The sequence below is a fragment of the Protopterus annectens genome, chromosome 6.part1, assembly GCF_019279795.1.
Source record: "Protopterus annectens isolate FY-2018-M chromosome 6.part1, PAN1.0, whole genome shotgun sequence".
Lineage (NCBI taxonomy): Eukaryota > Metazoa > Chordata > Ceratodontiformes > Protopteridae > Protopterus > Protopterus annectens.
The window spans coordinates 314,494,493-314,514,766 of record NC_056738.1 but is presented as its reverse complement, the minus strand read 5'-3'; the positions used below and the strand labels follow the sequence as shown (position 1 = coordinate 314,514,766).

General features: G+C 40.6%; 1 protein-coding gene across 1 annotated transcript in view; it reads right to left on the bottom strand.

The window, feature by feature from the left end:
* TRPT1 (tRNA phosphotransferase 1) overlaps positions 1-20,274 on the bottom strand; it is a 250,619-nt gene that overhangs the window by 150,156 nt on the left and 80,189 nt on the right. The window contains exon 4 of the mRNA XM_044075737.1: positions 16,440-16,609. Within this exon, the coding sequence (XP_043931672.1) occupies positions 16,440-16,609 (170 nt within the window). The remainder of the gene's footprint in view (positions 1-16,439; positions 16,610-20,274) is intronic.

The window sequence follows — 20,274 nt, the reverse complement described above, 5'->3', positions numbered from 1 at the left end:
TATGCAAAATGTATATGTTCAAATATTGCAAAAAGATGTGAATGGATATTCTAAGATGTGTGAGCAGTGCCAAAATATTGGCAAAGCAGGAGAAAAAAAAACTAAGGCTGGTTTGGTGCTTCGCCTGTTACTGAAGAGCCATTTCAGAGGCAGGCATACAGTGAAAGGACTTTTAGTACCCCGTGCACTACAGCTAAGAGATATACCTTGGTGTTGGTGGATTATGCCACCAGGTACCCTGAGGTGGTGACTTTCTCCTTTACTAAGGTAGAAATGGTGGCAGATGCTCTGTTAGAAATTTTCAGCAGAGTAGGTTTTCCTTGGAAAATACTGATGAGCAAGGTGCAAACTTTATATGTCAGACCTATTGACCTGTTTGCGGAAGTACTGTGGGAAAGCAGTTTAAGCAGGAGTGGAACAAGTCCTTGCCTATATCCTTTGCCTACAAGGAAGTATCCCAAGAATCCACAGGTTATTCTACATCTGATCAACTTTATTGTCAAAGGTGAAGAGAATCAATTCATAATGAGTGGGAGGTTGAATACAATTCCCATATGGAACCTGATTTTCAGGATTATGATGAAAGAGCTCATGGTGTTGGCAAAGGAACAACTGGCCCAAGAACAACAGCAATGAAAGGATTGTTATGACTGGACCGCAATAACTCAAAAAATATACTGCTGCACAAAAGGTAACGGTTTTATTCCTTATCATCAAAATAACCTACAAGCATCATGGGAAGAACCTTTCACTGCTTTAAGAAAGGCAAGCAATAGCAATTATGTGACGGGATTGTCAGGCAGGAGGCAGAAATGCAGACTTTGTCATAATAACTGCCCAGCCATGATTGAGAGCCATTGTTATTCAGTATCTGTACTGGGTTACAGGAAGAACCAGTGGGGGATCCTGTTGTAGACCTTCTCAGTAAGGCTCAGACTGACAGCAGTGGATGAGGCAGTACAGTAGCTATCCCCTACACAGGTTCAGGAAATCCAAGCAGTACTACAATGATTTGAAGACATATTCACTGTTGAGTCAGGAGTACTCAACTGTTGGAGCACCAAGTGAGACAGGGACTCGATGACCAACCAAAAGGGCAAAGTGAAGGTAAAAGATGCTGGGTAGAAATGGCATGTACTGTGTTATACAAAGAAGACAAAGGTATTCCTGAAAACAGCAAAACATACTGTACATATCTGAAAGGGATACTGAGGTAGGATTTTACTAAGAAGGGAGGAAGACAGTCATGTAGGAGTATTAGGTCAGATGAGTACAAAGGCAGGCCTGAAGCACGTAGGATAAGTAAAAGTAACACATATCATCATCTCTAAGCTATCCAGCAATTCATAGTATGTCCAGATTTTTGCCTCATGTTTTTAATCTGTTCTCCGTAACATCTGTGGGTTTCTGACAAACATTGAGGACTGAAGTCAATAAATAATAAATGGCATTTTAATTTCAAACTTCATATCCTTCAGAAAAAAAGCATGTTAATGCAAAGCCTATTACTCTAGCAGCCTTCCAAGTTTGTATGAGCAATATTTAAAATCTGCACCTGATTTTTGGGTCTTTGTCCTCCCAACTGTAATGGCTGTCAAGAAGTCTTGTGTTGTGAGGTTGGAAAATATAAAATAGGAGGACATTAACACTTTAAAAACATATTAGAAAACAGATTGTGTGTCAGTGCCATGTGATTTATCAAAAATACAGAAGGGTTGTATAGTAAAAGATGTGTCAGAATGCAGTAAGTAGAAGTGTGGCTGCAGAGCAGGAGGGAGAAACAGAAAGTTGAAGATTAACAAAGAATGTGGAATTAATATAATAAGTAGGTTTCAAAAAGAAAATGAGAAAATTTGGTGGTAACAAAAAACGCAATATTTGCACAAATATACACAGAAAAGGTGAAGAAACAGGGAGATGAAAAAGGTTACCGAGACATATTAACATTCACAAAATACTAAGAAACCCAGCAACCAACTACATGGCAGAATAAAGAATTACATGATATGAGAGACGTAAAGAGAAAGGAAGGTGCATTTGATCAAAAACTGGTAAAATATGTAGGAAGGGAATGAGCATTATAATGAGAAGGTGTATAAATGTCAGTTAAAGCATAAACAAACTTTATGACACACGAAAGGAAGAATACAGTTTATTCTTTTGGAGTACTGAAAACAGACTCATCTCCACCTGTATAACTAAAACAAACATCTTTTTCTGTATGCCTTTTCTCCTTGAACCTGCCGATCAACAATCCCCTACTCCATCAGCTAATGCCAATCATTACACTGTCCTGGGCAGCATAGTGGTGAGAGACGGCTGGAGGATGCCATCTCACTGGCAACAACAACAGTGTTCTGTGCCCTCTCTCTCTCTGATATCCAAAGACTTGGGTAGGGGAAAGACTGCCTGAATCACAGTGGGGACCACAATGTCATCCACAAAGCAACTGCAAGCTCTTGTGTACTCACACTGATGGCTACCACCAAAGCAGATTGAAGGTTGAGGAGCTGACCCTTGCAGTACCACCCACTTCTGAGGTACTGTAGTGCTGGGTGCCCTGCACCACTTCCATCCCAGAATGGGCACATCCATCCTACCCTGCCACCTCTATCAAATGCCTGAGCCACTAACAGATGGTCAACCTGAGTTGTTGTTAGGGTTTTATCCCTCCACAGCTCTCTCTGTTCTGAGTCAGGCAGAATTTTCCCGCCCATTTAAGTTGTCTTGTTAAATACCACTGTCTTTCTAGTTGCCCGCCTCTTATGTTAATCTGACCATATATCTCATTTCTCTCTACTTTCACTGGCTTATGTGAGTAATCACAAAATCATCATTTTTGAAATCCCACCCCTTCAATTATTTACATTTATTGGCCATTCTACAGTATTTCATAGTACCAAAATACAAAAGTGACCACCCCTTTCAATCCATCTTGCTGTTTTGAAAATAGTAACTCTCCGCTAAACCTTAACTTTTTAAACAGGTAAAACTCAAGTTACCTACTTTCACATCTAACTTCTCTAGTGCACACTGCAGAGTGCATTCTTTTCAATCTTACCTTTAAGCATCCCTGTGACTAGCACTTTCTCTAATACCTGCTGGAAAGCACTAGGAAGCCTTAAACTCATACAAACACTGAACTCTCCTTGTTAACAAGGAGAAATTAATAGTAGGCACTAAACAGCCTTTAATTGCAAAGTACCTTGCTAAGGAAACAGCTCCTATACTTTACAAAGAAAAAAAAAAAGCACCAAACCAGGCATGTCCAAGGGTCAGCTTCCGGTGATTTCTCCTGTCCACCTGGTGAATCTGGGCATACTGGGGCAATGCAGCAATTGCCTCATGTACACAGACAACCCTCTCCTCCTACCACCCAACACTACAACCTGTGAGAGATGCACTTACATAGCCAAAATGGAAGCAAAGCTCTCTCCACCCAAGACTGTGCTAAACAGTCAAGAGGAGAAGGTTAACACCCACACTACACCTCAAGCAACACATAGCCCTTCTAAACCCGCACCACCAACACCCACATATAGCAACACTAAATCCACATATGCAGAGGCCCTTAACTGTAACCTGCCCAAGCAAGAAAGACCTCTGAAGCTGAAACACAAACAAACACCAATCACAACCAATGTGTCACATAGTTCACAACACCAGTGTACCACCCAGCAACAGCCCCTAAGGCAAGACAATGTACCTAACACTTTAGTCATAGGTGACTCTATAGTCCGGCAAACTGATGTCCCTCTCACCAGGTTGAATAAGGAGAAAATTACAGTCAGCTGCCTGTCGGGTGCCAGGATCCGCCACATAACACATGCACTCAAGTCACTCCACAACAAGTACAAATATGACTCTGTCATTGTCCATGTTGGAGTGAATGACTTGAGATGTACCTCCCTGGACTACATGAAAAGAGACATGGAAGAGCTCTCGGATCATTTGGCCCAGGCAGGTATGACCCTAGCCCTGAGTAGCATCCTGCCTTTGCCCAGAATGATACCACAATATAAGGATAAAATGATTGACTTCAACAATTGGCTAAGCTTATGGTGTCAGTCAAAGGGGATCCAGTATCTGTCTGCCTGGGATGACATGATTGACAGACCACGATGCTTTGCCAGAAATGGTCTGCACCTGTCGCCCCTGGGATTCAGGTTACTGGCTAAGGCTCTTGCCACCCCATATAGTGCCTTTTTTAGGCAAACTTCAAAGGACAAAACCACCACCGTAACAGGTACAAGCATGCAAAATCTGAAGGTAATGCTACTCAATGCTAGAAGTCTAAACCTCAAAATGCACTCTCTCGAGACACTCCTAAAAATGGAGAACATTGATATCTGTGCAGTAACTGAGACCTGGTTCAAGGCTCCAGAGAGCACCCCTGCAATACCAGGCTACAACTCTTACCACACTTTTCGGCTACCAAACCAGGACCGAAACACTAAAGGCGGAGAAGTGTCAATATTCACCAAGGATATTCACACCACCAGGCTAGTTGGCCAACACAATGTGTCTGAAATTCTCCAAGTGCAACTAACACTAGGTAAGACTGCAATCCAAATTGTAGCTTGCTACAGATCCCCCACCATACCCCAAGATTCTCACTACACCTTTCTAAACATACTGGAAAATATTAAGATAGAACCAAACACCCTAATACTGGGTGATTTTAACTACCCTGCCATTAACTGGGAAAACTACTCATGTCCCAACACCTTTGCGCAACAGTTCTTGGAATTCATAAATTCCAACGCCCTGGATCAACTAATCCATAGTCCCACCAGGGGCTCTAATATCCTAGACCTGGTCATTACCAACATGGGAAATCAATGCTCCATACCTATGGTCACCCCTCGTTAGTCAGGTCTGACCATAAGCTAATCACCCTTAACATCCACATCCCACCCCACCCCCAGTAAAGAAACCACCATAAAAACTTCTCCAAAGCCAACTTCATGCTACTCAAGTCAGAAGTGACAAACTTCATGACACCCATGCAGACGGAACTGAAAGTTCAACTGCTGAATCCTACACTAAGGCACTGTACGAGCACATCCACTCATGCATGAATCGTGCCATCCCAAATAGAACCAAAATGCTCTCATCCAAAAAGGAAGCCAATCTGGTGGTCCCCTGCCATAAACAAACTTTACAACAAAAGGAAGAAACTTTTGCAGAAAAGAGGAAAATCCCAGGATGCAAAAAACTCCCTTACTAGCCTCAGTAAGAAACTGAGATGCCTCATAAAATCCTCCAAAGCTAGTTACGAAAATAAAACTGCCAAAGATTCCAAAGACAACCACAAAGCATTCTATAACTATGTCAACAATCTAAATGGCAATGCTCAGATCTGCTCTGAGCTAAAACAGAATGGCATTAAATATACTGATCCGAAGGATATTGCCAATATCCTGGCAGATCGATTCAGTGCCAACTTCACCCCCCTCTCACCCCCTAAATGGCCCATCTCAATTCCCGGAAGATTGCCAAATTCCAGTAATAACGGCCATACAGGTACAAAACGCACTCTCTAAAGCCAAGAATACAGCATCCATGGGACCAGATGACATCCTGGGCTGTGTACTACATGAACTACAATATGAACTGGCACCTCACCTAAGTGTCATGTTTAATCATAGCCTCACCTCAGGTTTTGTGCCCACTGAGTGGCGCAGAGCTACAGTTATCCCAATCCACAAGGGGGGATCCACCTTGGATCCCGGAAACTACCGTCCCATCAGTCTGACAAGCCTTATCTGCAAGGCCATGGGCGTATTATCATGGAACTTATAAACAAAGACATTGGCAACCTTCAAACACTGGACCCCACCCAGTTTGGGTTTGTGAAGGGCCGATCTTGTCTCCTGAACCTGATTGACTTCTTTGAATCAGTCTCCAGAGCCATGGACAAGGGTAAGGTGGTCCACACAGCCTATCTAGACCTTGCCAAGGCTTTTGACACCATCCCCCACTCTGGAATCATAGATAAACTCACTAAGTTGGGCATTAATCCCTATGTCACCCAATGGGTTGCTAAATGGCTTACTGATAGAACCCACACTGTAAAAGTAGCAGACTCCAAATCCAGCTCCAGACAAGTGACAAGTGGAGTACCTCAGGGTTCAGTCCTGGGGCCGCTCTTGTTTGGCATCTACTTCTCTGAAGTACAGGTCAACACTAAGGGACTCTGGCTAACAAAGTTTGCAGATGACTGCAAACTGGGAGCCATTATTGAATCCCCAAATGATGTGGTTATTCTACAAAAGGGCCTTACAGAAACAGATGCTTGGTGCCAGAGCCATGGGCTCAAGCTCAATGCCAAGAAATGTATTGTTATCCCCTTTGGGAAAAAACATGTATCCATGAATTACCATATAGGTGGCAGTACACTAAACACAGAAAGTGTGATAAGAGACTTAGGGACACAGGTGGACAGTGGTCTTACCTTCGATAACCATATCGCCACAACAGTCAGGAAATCCTTCTATGTGGCACACCTCATCACGAAGGGCTTTTCATCCAGAAAAAAGGAGGTCATTGTCCCACTGTACTCATCCCTCATTAGACCCATTATAGAATACAATGCCCCATTTGGTATGTACCTCTCAAGACATCTCCAACAACTGGAAAGGCCTCAGAAATACCTCACTAAAAGAATCACAGGCCTAAAGCAGATGCCCTACGCTGACCGCCTTAAAAAACTCCAGCTATACTCTGTCGCATATCGTCTACTCAGAGGCAATCTCTGCTTAACATACAAGGCCATGTCAAATCCAGAGCTGTTGGACAAGCTACACTTAAAGAAATCCCAATCCCTCAGAGCTACATGCTCCAGGGATCTAAACCTTGTCATCACAATAAACAAAACATGCTGGAGGTTTAGGTTCCTGACCCAGAAACTCCCCAGACTCTGGAATAGATTGCCCATACATGTCAAGCAGAGTGCCTCTTTGGACCTCTTCAAGAGGAACCTTGACGATTGGATGGGAGAAAGGAAATTCACCCCAGGGATCACGTCAGTCGCCCTGCTAGACAGGGGTCCAGGAAAGTAAATAATGTGGGAAGAAATAGCCAGGGAATTGTTATGGCTAGGCTTGTATAGGCCCTAGGGCTGATAGCCTAGTACCAACCTATGAACCTATGAACCTATGAACATCACTGGATCTGGCTAAAACCAAAATACACACTTTTTGACCAAAGACTAGCAAATACATCAATAACAAGAGGATTAACACTGATCGTATTACATTTCTGCTGAGCAGTGCAATAAGTCATAATAATAAACAGGATGAACTGATCATGGAACACCATATTTACACTCTGAAACTGGAAAGAAAATAAACTTGTTGAGGACATCCCTAGCAAAAAAATGGATCTTAATAGATCTTAGTGGTGCTTAACAAAGGCTTGTTAAGGATGCCTAAGCAATTAACACATGGTCTTGTCTCATACTTCTACTACGTCCTTATGTAGAATAAAAGGCTTTGTCCTGACAAAAATAAGTTGTCCTGCTAGCAAACACTCTTTGCCCACACTATTTCAATCCACCCAACTTTCTACATTTTCCCTCACTCACTTTAGGCTTTTTCACTCATACTTTGCTCTTTTCTCTCCCTGGTATTTGAATTGTGGGGCATGATCTCTTGTACCACACCATGTAATCATAAGATCATACAACAGTGGTACTGGTGTGGTACTTTTTATAGTAGTTTATGATAACTTCTTTACAGATATCTCTATTGTACAGACGTTGTCAGTTTGGGCATATCTTAACAAACAAACATAGTATTGTTTATGGAAATAGGTTTGGGGATAGTAGCATAATATATACACATTACAGACCCCAGTGATCACATCATGAAGATCCCTTATTTCTTATGCATAAGTTACTTTATTACAAGTTACCTGCGTTCAGATTCAAAAGGTATATTTTCCTGGAAGTGACAGAGACGGCATTATGCAGTACAAAGCACGTGTTCTGGGACATCAATATCTATCTGTTGCTTTCAATGATCACTCTATTTGTGGGTGCCACCACCCATGCAGCACTTTAACAACAGAATTGGGATTAAGTAGCTCCTTGTATTCTAATATCATATGCAAGTATAATCATTTTATTTTACCATCTGTGACGTCATTTTTACAACAAAGTATTAACAGCATAACATGCTAGCCACTTATGAAATTTGATGTGTGTAACTTAATGGTGACTCTCTGCAAACATATACACTCTGTAATATCCAGATTAAGGGATATTGATTAAAAACAGACTTGTTTCAACTGTTCTCATATTTATGGACTAGAAAATGCAAGGGACTAAAGGGGAATAATAAAGGTCATCCATGGTGGTAAGGTCACATTAAAAAGGGCAAAAAGAACCTTCTCCCTGAAAGGGGAACCTAGGATAAAATTAATGAGTTCCTCCTGCAGGGAAAATGCCCTCAGCTAAACGATTCTGTGCAGCCACGTGCTCATCCTGCAACTACAGCCAAGTTAAGATAAAGCTGCAGCAGGTTAAATGGATGCCCTTTCTAGAAGATGCATACAGTTCTAACAACTTCTTCCTTGATCCAAGACTCAGAGAGGGATGAAAGCATTCCCAAGGCATGATGCACTAGAGGAGACTGGAATTTGAAAAGGTGAACTCAGAACCCCAACATGGTCAAGGTGTCAACATGCTGTGGTATCTGGGCCCTAGGCTGGACCAATGAGAACATAAAAGTCAGCCACAAAATGCCTGGTCAGTGGCTCACTGAGCTCAGCTATAGGCTTGTAGGGTTATTTACATCCTTGGATACTGCAACAGTAAGTACATCCTTATTCTTTGTGCATCTAGATTGCAGTAATGGTATCATAGGTTCGTAGCAGATTATTAGACTGATGCTCAAGAGCCCTTACAAGCCTAGCCAGTTTTACCCAGATTTTACCCAATTTTCTATCCCTAGGGAAAGATAACAAAGGCTAGCAACTGGGGTTTTGACAACTTTTGCAGACTGCCTCTGTCCATACATGACATGGGTTGCCACCTCAGGACTGAATTGCAATTTCCCATCCATTAGACCAGATTGTGCTTGAAGACTGACAGAGAAGGGCTCAGATTCACATTAATAGGAAGCCTATTCCAGAGGAGGGGCAATCTCTAGGACACATATCTGTCTCTCTAGCATGATCTAGTCATGTCAAAGATCAGGTTTTGTGAATATGCAACATTTCAATCAGGGCTGAGTCAGAGACTGCCTTGCAGGTCAGGCACAGATCAGTCCTCAGTAACTGGTAGGAAAATGAATAGAGTGATGGGGCTTTTAATTGGTCCACAAATGACATGTTGGTTATACCCTGTATTGTTTGGTGAGAAACTTCTGAGGACACGCCAACTGTTGCAGGTGCCTGACAAAGTACATGCCAAAGGGTGCACTGGACTCAATTATTGGTCTGATGAGGGCCGGGTACAATGGTACTATGACATCATTAGATCTGGATGCCATGCTCTTACTTCTAAGCTGAGCCAAATACAAGGACTTCCTCACCATTGTGGACATATGTTGATCAAATTGCAGATCATTATCTACCTCAGTACCCAGATCTGTCACCACCAGGTCCACTCTTAGGATTGTGCTATCAATGTTGTAATTTGCAGGAGTATTTAATTTCCCAAAGGGTATTATTATGCACTTCTCTGCACTTAGTTTGAGGTCATGCCTCTGACACCAATCATTAGTCTGCATCAAACCTTTCTGTAGGATATCCCTTCAACTTGCAGTCATCAGCAAACTTGGTCAGTCATAGGCCATCTATACTTGCCTTGACATCTGCAAAGTATATTCCAAACAGGAGGGGGCCCAGCACAGAGCCTTGTGGTACTCCATTGGTGACTGGCCTCTTTCTGGATGTGGATTCCCCCACTGTAATAACATGTGTGCTATTCATGAGCCATTTGGCTACCTATCTGGTGATGTACAGTTTTATGCCCAATTTTGTGGACTTACCTATAACACTTAGGAAGGGTATTGTGTCACATGCCTGGCCAGGTCAAGGTAGGTGAGTATGCATATCTTATCCTCATCCATGGCCTTTTGACCTTCTCAGAGAAGTCCACCAGACTGAGCAGGCAGGACTAGCACTTAATGAAGCTGAAATGGGTTGGGTCTAGAGTCTGGAGACCTCCCATGTTGTTAATCAGGTCCATGATTATTCTTTCCATAGCCTTGCATATGAGGCTAGTCAGACTTAGGGGTTAATAGTTTCCTAGGTTAGCTGATGTCTCCCCCTTGTGCAGAGGGATGAAAGCTTCCACTCTACTCGGGAAAAGCCTGTCTGGACACTGTGGTTACAGATCCGAGTGGGTCTGCTAGGTCATGCTTCAAGCTATTTAACAGGCACCCTGGGATACCGTCAGGGCACACTGATGCTGTGTTTCTAGCTTTAGAGAGCACAGTGAAGACCTGTTCTTTTGTGATAACAAGCAAAGGAAAGATAGGGGGTATTTCATGGGGAGTGACTGGAGGTGATGAGGAGGTGAAATATGAGTTGAATTTAGCAACCATTCTTGTGGATTTCAAACTTTATCTTAGGAAGCTTAATTTGGGGATGCTTTTCAAAAATTCTGGTAAAGTGGAGAACAGTAATGATACAGGTTTAAACAGGAAAAGCATCATTAACCTGCCTCTCCACCCTGTCCTTATGATGTTTGAAAAATGTGTGACTGATGAAATATATGAGGCATACAATAGAAATAGGAACAACGTGGGACCCCCTAACTTGGACAGTGTAGAAAAATTGTTGTTTAAAGATTTGAAGAGTGAATCGAGTATACGTATCATGACAAGGGAGGGGTAGTAGTATTGTATGGTACAGAAGAATACAACAATGCTATAACTAAAATTCTTTTGGACAGTGACACTTATTCCCCAGTTTCTAAAAATGAGATCAAGATAGCCTATGGTAGGACTGATTCCTTATTAGAGGAGTATTTGTTAGAAAATAGAATTGATGGGAAAACCTTTTACTTATTAAACAAAACAATCCTATTATTCCCAACATCTTTGGGGTGCCCAAGGGACATAAACGTGTTAAAGATCCACCTTTTAGACCGACTGTTTCTGCCAAATGTTCTAAAACACATCCCCCGCTAGTTAACATTGACTACTGAACAAAAGAAATTGTAGTTAAGACGGATTATTTAATAAAGGACTCATGGGAGTTTCTAAGTAAATTAACACAGGAGGTATGGAAAGAAAACCTTGGGTTTCTTACCATAGATGTTAAAGACTTGTTCACGAGTATCCCGAGACATGAAGGGCATCAGTATTTTAGTGATAGCATAAATAAGTTTTCTGCTATGTCTAGTGACAAAAATTCAACTGATTTTGGAACTTATGGAAGTATTGCTTGATCATAACTATATACACTTCCAGGGTGAACACTACCAGCAAATCATTGGGGTGGAAATGGGGGAAGCTTGTGCCCCCATTTACGCCAACCTGGTTATGTTGGAGTGGGAACATAGTTATGTATTCAATAGTCCCTACACAAACAATATATGTCTGTGTGTAAGATTTTTGGATGGTATATTTGTTTTGTGGGAGGGGGCGAGGAGAGCGTAAACTTTTTTATGCGACATCTAAATGGGTGCACTACCTTTTTCAAATGTACTTATACATGGGAAAAAGAAAGTATAAATTATTTGGACACTACCATTTTTCAGACTAAGGAAGGTTTCAAGTCTAGAATATATAGAAAAAACACATGGTGCAACAGTTATTTACATTACACCAGTAACCACCCCATATTTCAAAAAAAAGTTTGATTAAGAGACAAGCAGTGCGAAGTGCTAGGTGACCTCAGATAGGAAGGATCTTGAAGGAGAATTTAAAAATCTCAGAGGAATGTTTTTGGACAGTGGATACCCTGTGGACATAGTCCAGGGTGTTCTGGAGGAAGTATATAGAGGATGGGGCACCAGATATAAGGCCCTTTTGGGAAAGCCTTTAGAGGAATTCAATAAACATGAAAAAAATAGGAAATACCAAAAAGCATGTGTAACGGAATTTAATGGTTTTACAGGGCCTTTTATGGACATCATAAAGGCAAATTGGAGTATACTTAAGGTAAATAAAGAATTACATGAGGTGGTAGGACATGACCCTATATTTTCTTTTAGGACTGGAAAGAATTTTAAAAGTGAATTCGAACAATTTGATGTATGTAATTTTAATATTAAAAAGGCTACTAGCTCATGTGGAAGTTGTAAGCAGTGTCCTAACATTATAAAGGATGAGCGCATATGCATACAAAATGGATTGAACAGTACAGTAAGGTTTTGTAGAGGTAACTAACACAAAAATGTTAGTGCACTTGGCCGTATGTGGAGGATGCCCTGCATTTTATGTAGGGAAAATGGAGAGAGCTTTTAAGGACAGGATGTATGAGCACCTCCGTGATATTAAGTCTAAGAGACCAGTGCACTATATAAACACTCATTGAGTTATGCCTTTTTTAATGGTTTTAAATTTGGGATCATAGATGTGGTCAAAGTTAACCCGAGGGGGGGGGGGATATAACAAATATATTATTAAACAAAGAACTTAAATGGCAGCTTAGGTTAAAGTCTAATATATATCCTGGTTTAAACGAATATATTACTATTAAACCTATACTAATGCTTAGAGCTTCACAAATTTAATACCACCACCACCATTCACATATAAAATTATTTAAGGCGTTTTTTAGGAAAGTGTAATAACACCTTTACAGGTTTAATGGATGTTTTCAAGTGATTTTATTCATTGTTTTAATAGTAATTAAATTGTTTCATTGTCTTAATTGTTAATTGGGGGTAATTAAGCATAGTATAAATAAGATGAAATGTTGAATGGGGGCACCTGATGAAGTCTTGTACACAAGACGAAAGTGCTAATTTTGCCTGCTAATTAAAGAATTTTGTTACTTACTGAGGGACTGGACCTTCTCTTCTATGTGAGTATAGGTAGTGCCATCTACAGACAACTCAGCACACTAAAGTGTTTCCCTTAAGATTTTGGACATAATTAAAAAATGCTTTGTGGTTATCCCTTGCTTGGGGAGCTATTTTAGTCTCGTATTGACTTCTGAAGACTTGACTAGTTTCCTGATTTGCCTGTTGAGCCTAATGAGGGATTTTTTTTCTCTGTTGTGTACCCTCTCACTTACTTCTAGACAGGATTTTTTTTTCCTTCTGTTGTATAGTCTATTTATGCCAGGGGTCCACCAGGGTGACTTGTTTTTCCTACTAGACCTGGGGTTAATTTGGTCAGGTGCTACTGTTTCTATGCAGTTTGTTTAAGTGGTTGTACTGGGCATTCATGTATACTTCTGCTTAGTCCTCCATGTTTTGGGGGTTAGGGGGTGCTTTAAAATTAATTACGCTACCACTTAATAGAAGGTAATTTGACTTGGAAAAATTCTTTAGGATGTTGGGGACTGATGGGAGTTCTGCCATTACATTTATTTTAAAAGAGACTGATTTATGATCTAGTCTTACCAATGAGGACATTGTGCTGGGGGGTGCAGTGCTCCCCCAAGTTTGTGAATACTATGTGAAGGATATTTGAGCCCCTAGATGGAGTGCAGACCAGTTCCAAAGCATTTGATTGACACATTCAGGAATCTCTGAACCTCCAAGTTCATGGTTGTGTGTATTTCCCAGTTTAAGGAGAGGTAGTAAAAAGCACCCATGAGTAGTGTGTTGGGCTGAATAGTAAGCAATTCTAGTAGCATCAGGTATGCGGAGGAGTTTTCATGATTCAGGATTGAGGACCTGTAGCTAGTGATGATATGGTGGGGGATTTTGCCTATGGCCAGCTGGACAAGGAGAAGCTCAAGAAAGTCATCCTGCTTGACAACTCTAGAGGTGTGATTGTTTTTTGTGCAAATTGAAACACCGCCTACTTTCATTTTTTCCTGTTCAGAGGGTGATATGAATGTGGGATAGGCATTGTAGCCTTGCATTGTGGGGATGCTTTCCACAGCTTTGAACCACGTCTCTGTAACTGCACAGATGTCAGCATCCTCCATGGCGAGAAGAGCTTTTAGGGAGTGAAGTTTCTTCTTATGACTTCTAGCACTGAGCCGCAGTACTTTCAGCTTGGCAGTAGAATAATTTCTTACATTGATAGATCTGTTGGTTTGGCACTGCTTAAAAAAGACACTATGAGGGTGGCTAATGCCTTGGCCAGTATTTGAAAGCCTAGCGGTGAGAGGTGCAGGCCATCTCTTGCAAAGCAATGTGCTCTACTGATCATGTTGCCCCAGGTTGACAAATACTGTCTCCACTTGGAATGACACCAGCAGCTAAGCAAATAATTACTGAAGTCAGTCATTTTCTGTTTGTGTTCTAGCATTACTCTAGGTAAGAGTGGATTGCTGCTCAGTGCAAAGCACAAACCAGCTTGAGACATGTATTCAGAAAGGTCCATCACGTCTTTCTTCATACAGTCCAGAGAGGTGGGTCACAGGTCATTTACACCCACATGGACTATGACTGAATCATACTGGTACTTGTGCTTGACTGACCTGATTGCCTGCATGATCTGGCAAATCCTGGCCCCTGAGAGGCAACAGACTGTAACCGTCTCTTTATCCCACCTGGTGAGGGGTGCATCCATGTGTCTCACCATGGAGTCTCCTATGACCAAGATGTTTGAATGTGTGGTATTTTACCTTAGAGGTTTGCTTGTGGAGACACTGTGATGTGCATTTTTATGTATAGTGGTTGGTGTAGATTTGGTTTTGTATGCGTGTGGTTTCTAAGGGCAATGTACAGGAGGCTTCTGACCTTTTGATAAGTTACTTGTGAGTAGCTCTGCATATGTGGGTTTATGTGCTGAGACCTTATTTACTGAGGGAGATGATGTGCTGTGCTGACGTGTTAGTCATTTGATTTGTCAGTATGCGACACTCGTGTGCCAATTTTCATACTGTAACTACATCTCTCACATGTTTGTTTGTTTCAGGATTAAGCGGTTATCAGTATACATGAAACAATTGCAACACTGGCTCAGGATGCCCATGTTCACCAGGCTGAGCTCAGAGATAGCAGGAAAGTGCTTATTCATAGTTTCAGTTTTTTTACTATGGGTTTAACCAAGGAGGAGTGGGAGACTTAACTGGACTGGGTGATAGCACATGGACAAAGAATGGGTGCTATACTCAGTGTGAAAGGCAGTTATCCAACAAGGCAATGCTGATCTGTGCACAACTCAGATGCTCCTAGAGCAGCAGGGGGACTGAGGAAGGTAGCACAGACAGTTATTCTAAAAGAAATTCTAACTTGATCGTGTCTGCATCTATACAGGGCACTAACCGCCACTACATGGACAGCAGCCTAGGACAAACACCGGGCTTATATAGAGTCAGAAAAACAATTCTATCACAAGAGTGTAATCAGAAAACCCTCAATGTAAAAATGCTAGTTTTAGAGTTCAAGCACAGGGAAACCACACAATCTAGAAACTATTGTTCTGTAAAACTAGTAGACACAATGTAATTAAGTTGCTACAGCAGCAGTGGAAACAGTTCAGCTATGAGATTCTACTCTAAAGTGCAAGAAATGTGACAATTAATACAAGATTCTTGTGAAATACAGTAAAAATAATCAGCAGATGTGCAAAATGATTTTATTTTTGTTCTTTTAGCAGTGTATGGTTTTTAGATGCAGCAGATTCTCTGGGGTCTATATTATATGCTCGAAGTTTTAAAACTTCGACGCTCATATGATCAACACCATATGAGCAAAGTTTTAAAACTTCGAACATATAATAAAAAATAAACTAAAACAAAAAAAACTAACTGAACGCTCTGAACGGGGGGGGGGGGGAGCCCCCCCTGCACCCCCCACTACTTAAATATACCAACTCCGAGATCGCACTACAGTGAAGTAAAAATAAATATTCCCTACGGCAATCTCCGCTGAAACTTGCGAGCTTTCAAATGTTCACTCATATGGTGTCGACCATATGAGGCTCTAAGTTTTGAAAGTTCATGCTTCTGATATAGACCCGATTCCCTGCAACTCTCAGGCACAGTAGCCAAACCAATAACAGCTCTGAGGAATTGAGCACAAACTCACACAAACAATGGTCTTATACAGAAGCAGAAAAACAAGTTTTACAACAGCAAGGCCTACAGACCAATCAGGAAAACACACAGTAAGCTTTCAGCCAGCAGCTCTCAATTCAGGTTTGCTACAGCATACTTCTGCCACAAGAGTGCAGTCAGAAAACCCTTCTAATGTAAAAATGCTGGTTTTATAGCTCAAGTACAGGAAAACTGCACAATCTAGATACTACTGTTCTGTAAAACTACACAGAGATGATTGCAATGTAAAATAATAATTCAAGTACCTCTGTTGTCAATGCAAGGTAAAATGGAAAAAATGGCAGAATACATGCCTGTACTGTATGTCCTTGATTTGCTCGAATTTGAAGCCTACCATCTGTAGGATGCTTGCGAAGGGAGAACCTACACTTGTCATTTGTTTCCACAATTCTCTGAATATCTGCTTCTGAGTAGCGTTTATACTGTGGATGGCAAAGAATTTCTTCAACATACAGAAACCCATCTGTAAAGGAGGAGAAAGTGTGCAGTTTATGCTGTTGTATTTTCAAAACTGCAGCATTACAAAAAGTTTTGTCACAATTAAAAAATAAATCACACCCTTCACAATCAATTACAAATTGCTGTATCTCTGATTTAAAAAAAATAACAATAGTAATAATAATAATAATACAAAAACATAAAGAAATCAAGCATACCCCTGTAAGCTGAAAAATAAAAAAGGACTAATCTGATTTGGGTGTGCCAGTAAATTATCTAAGCAGTAGTCACAAACCCACATAAAAAAGCCAATTTTAGATGTCTGGTAAGCACCAAGTCATTGCAAAAACAGGAAAGTCAGCATGCTTATCCAAGTTTACTGGATAAATACCGAATAGTAGATATTTCTGAATAGATTCTAAGACCAGTAACATACACCTTATTCTGTTTTGTGATGACAAGGTACTCCCCATATTACTGAAATCAACTTTTATGGGCTCTTTTGTGGCGACAGTTCTTACTCATGCACCTGGGATTAAGATAATCATCTTTTTCTCTTTATGAAACACATCCATGAATTTCGAGCACATTGGGGGGGGCGTCACTGCTCTGCCCACACACTGGCAGACAAGCACTGTACTTTTAGGTACAAGCTACAGTTAAGCATAAAGTGATACAAATCTAAATGTCTCCTCATACCATTTAAGGCCCATAGGTTGACAGATGAGATCAGACAGGAGTCCCCGTGGACTATGATGTTTGCAGATGACATTGTGATATGTAGTGAGAGTAGGGAACAGGTTGAGGAGACCCTGGAGAGGTGAAGATATGCTCTAGAGAGGACAGGAATGACGGTCAGCAGGACTAAGAATATGTGTGCATGAATGAGAGGGAGGATAGAGGAATGGTGAGGATGCAGGGAGTACAGTTGGCAAAGGTGGATGAGTTTAAATACTTGGAATCGACAGTTCAGAGTAATGGCGAGTGTGGAAGAGAGGTGAAGAAGAGAGTACAGGCAGGGTAGAGTGGGTGGAGAAGAGTGTCAGGAGTGATTTGTGACAGATGAGTACCAATAAGAGTGAAAGGGAAGGTCTACAAGAGGGTAGTGAGACCAGCAATGTTATATGGGTTGGAGACAGCGGCACTGACAAAAAGGCAGGAGTCAGAGCTGGATGTGGCAGAGTTAAAGATGTTAAGATTTGCACTGGGTGTGACGAGGGTAGACAGGATTAGGAATAAGTATATTAGAGGGTCAGCCCAGCTTGGACGGTTTGGAGACGAAGCCAGAGAGGTGAAATTGTGTTGGTTTGGACACGTGCTGAGGAGGGATGCTGGGTGTATTGGGAAAAGGATGCTAAGGATGAAGCTACCAGGTAACAGGAAAAGAGGAAGGCCTAAGATAAGGTTTATGGATGTGGTGAGAGAGGACATGCAGGTGGTTGGTGTGACAGAGCAAGATGCAGAGAACAGGAAGAAACGGAAACAGATGATCTGCTGTGGCGACCCCTAATGGGAACAGCCGAAAGAAAAGAAGAAGTGTATAATGAAAGTAAAGCTGTTTGTGTACACTCATCATAACAGCAGATTTTTGAAAAGTAACCTCATTACTGCAAGAATTACATTTATATGGGATATCAGCTACCAGGTAGATTTCAGAACAGTTGTGTAAGGTACACCTACCCATAAACAGCATTTCCTGACTGGAAAACCTCACATCAGGTACTAGAGCAGGCAAGAAATCCAGCTACTACAAAATCATATACTAGCAAGTGGAAGAGTTTTTTTAGTTGGTTCCTAGCCTATAACCAGGACCCTATCTGGATTTATGTACTACTGGTGCTTACATATTTTTGAGAGTTACTAGCCTCTGGCCTTTTGTACATCTTTATCATGGTAAATTATACCTACACACATACTATCTACAAATGCCCCATTAAGCATTCACATCGCATCACACCTATGCCGGCACTCAACTCATATACATCAAACGTATCAGGGTCCCAATAACTCATCATCTTTTGATAGAAAATCCCAACCAAAACTACACATTCCAAAAGCATTACTCAAATTCAGTCCCACTGTCTTTATACTTCTGCTAACAGGCAACACTGAGCCCAATCGAGGATCACTTAACAATAATGCCTCCACTCAAACCAATAAACAGCATCACATTACCTGCAACCTCTGTAACACCCACAACATAAAGAACAAAATCAACCAAACCAATGCCTTTTCCATACAACATAACATTGACATTATAGCTGTTACAGAAACATGCTTGAAACCTGAATCTACTAGTCTTCACTATCTCACACCAAACTATACATACCTACAATAAACTAAAGTGTCAGTGGTGCATAGGTTTTCTTGAATGCTAATCTATACATCCTCCATGGAAGACATATTTCTTTCATTTATTTTATCAAACCATCTGACTGCATGATAACCACATAATTTTTACCAAATTTTATCCCTAGCAGACAAAAATACCCCCCCATTTTTTTACCACATCGCCCAAATCCTTAACTTTATCTTTATTCAAGGTAATTCCCATTTCCTTTAAAAATCCATTCAGACAAACCAACACTTCCTTTATACATATTTTGTTTCTTAGTAACTACAACTATATCATCTGTGTAGGTCAAAACTACTGGACTCACCACCTCCACATATCCAGCGTATTTGATTTTATAAGCTACTTCATTCACTATCGCATTCATTACTGATGCAACCAATATTCCACTCAAGGGACATCCTTGTCTTATATCAAAGTTCACAAACATTTCTTTATTCAGCTATCCATTCAAAACACTCTTACTCTATTATTTGGATATACTGACATAGACATTCTCCTAATTTGATTACTTACTCCATACTTCTCCATTACATCCCACAAAGCATTGTGTCCTACTGTACCAAATGCCTTAATAATATCACCCACCTTAAGTTTCACATTCTCCCTTTAACATATAACCACAACTTCTCTCACAATCAATAACAATTCCTAACATTCCTTCTCTTTTATACCATATATACATTCTTCCATAATATCCTTCATCCTTACTTCCATTCTCCGCTGCATTATTCTCAGAAGATTTTCATAATCTGTGTTAATCAATATAAAGGGTCTCCATTTCTTTTATTTCATTCATCTCATCTTTCTTCCATATAAATTTTAATATCTCACTACATGACTCTTCATAAACAACCCTTTCATTCAGTACATTTACAAAATACCCTATTTGCCAGTCCATTAATCTCTTACATATTCCACACCATCTGGGCATGATACTCAATGAACATTTATTTCCCAAGTACTTCATCCAATTCTCTAACAGTAATTTTTTTATAACTTCTTCCTTAACTCATTATAGACATTTTTTACTTTCTATTTTCTCTTATTTTTCTTCTTTTTACTTCTGTACATATTTTCCACATGTTGTAATACGATATTCATAATTTGCTTGTGTTCGTTTTACCTCTCCTTTTACATTTTCATTTCCTTCATTATTTTAATTTCCTCCTTTACCCAGATATGCAAATAACACCTTCCTTCTCTCCCGTAAATTATATTTTCCCAAAATGCTGTCTAAATTCTCTAATACTTTTCTATACATTTTCACATACTTCACATTCCCTTCTTTTCTTACATCATCCTGCTACTGAAAATAACTTTTTTATAAATTTTAC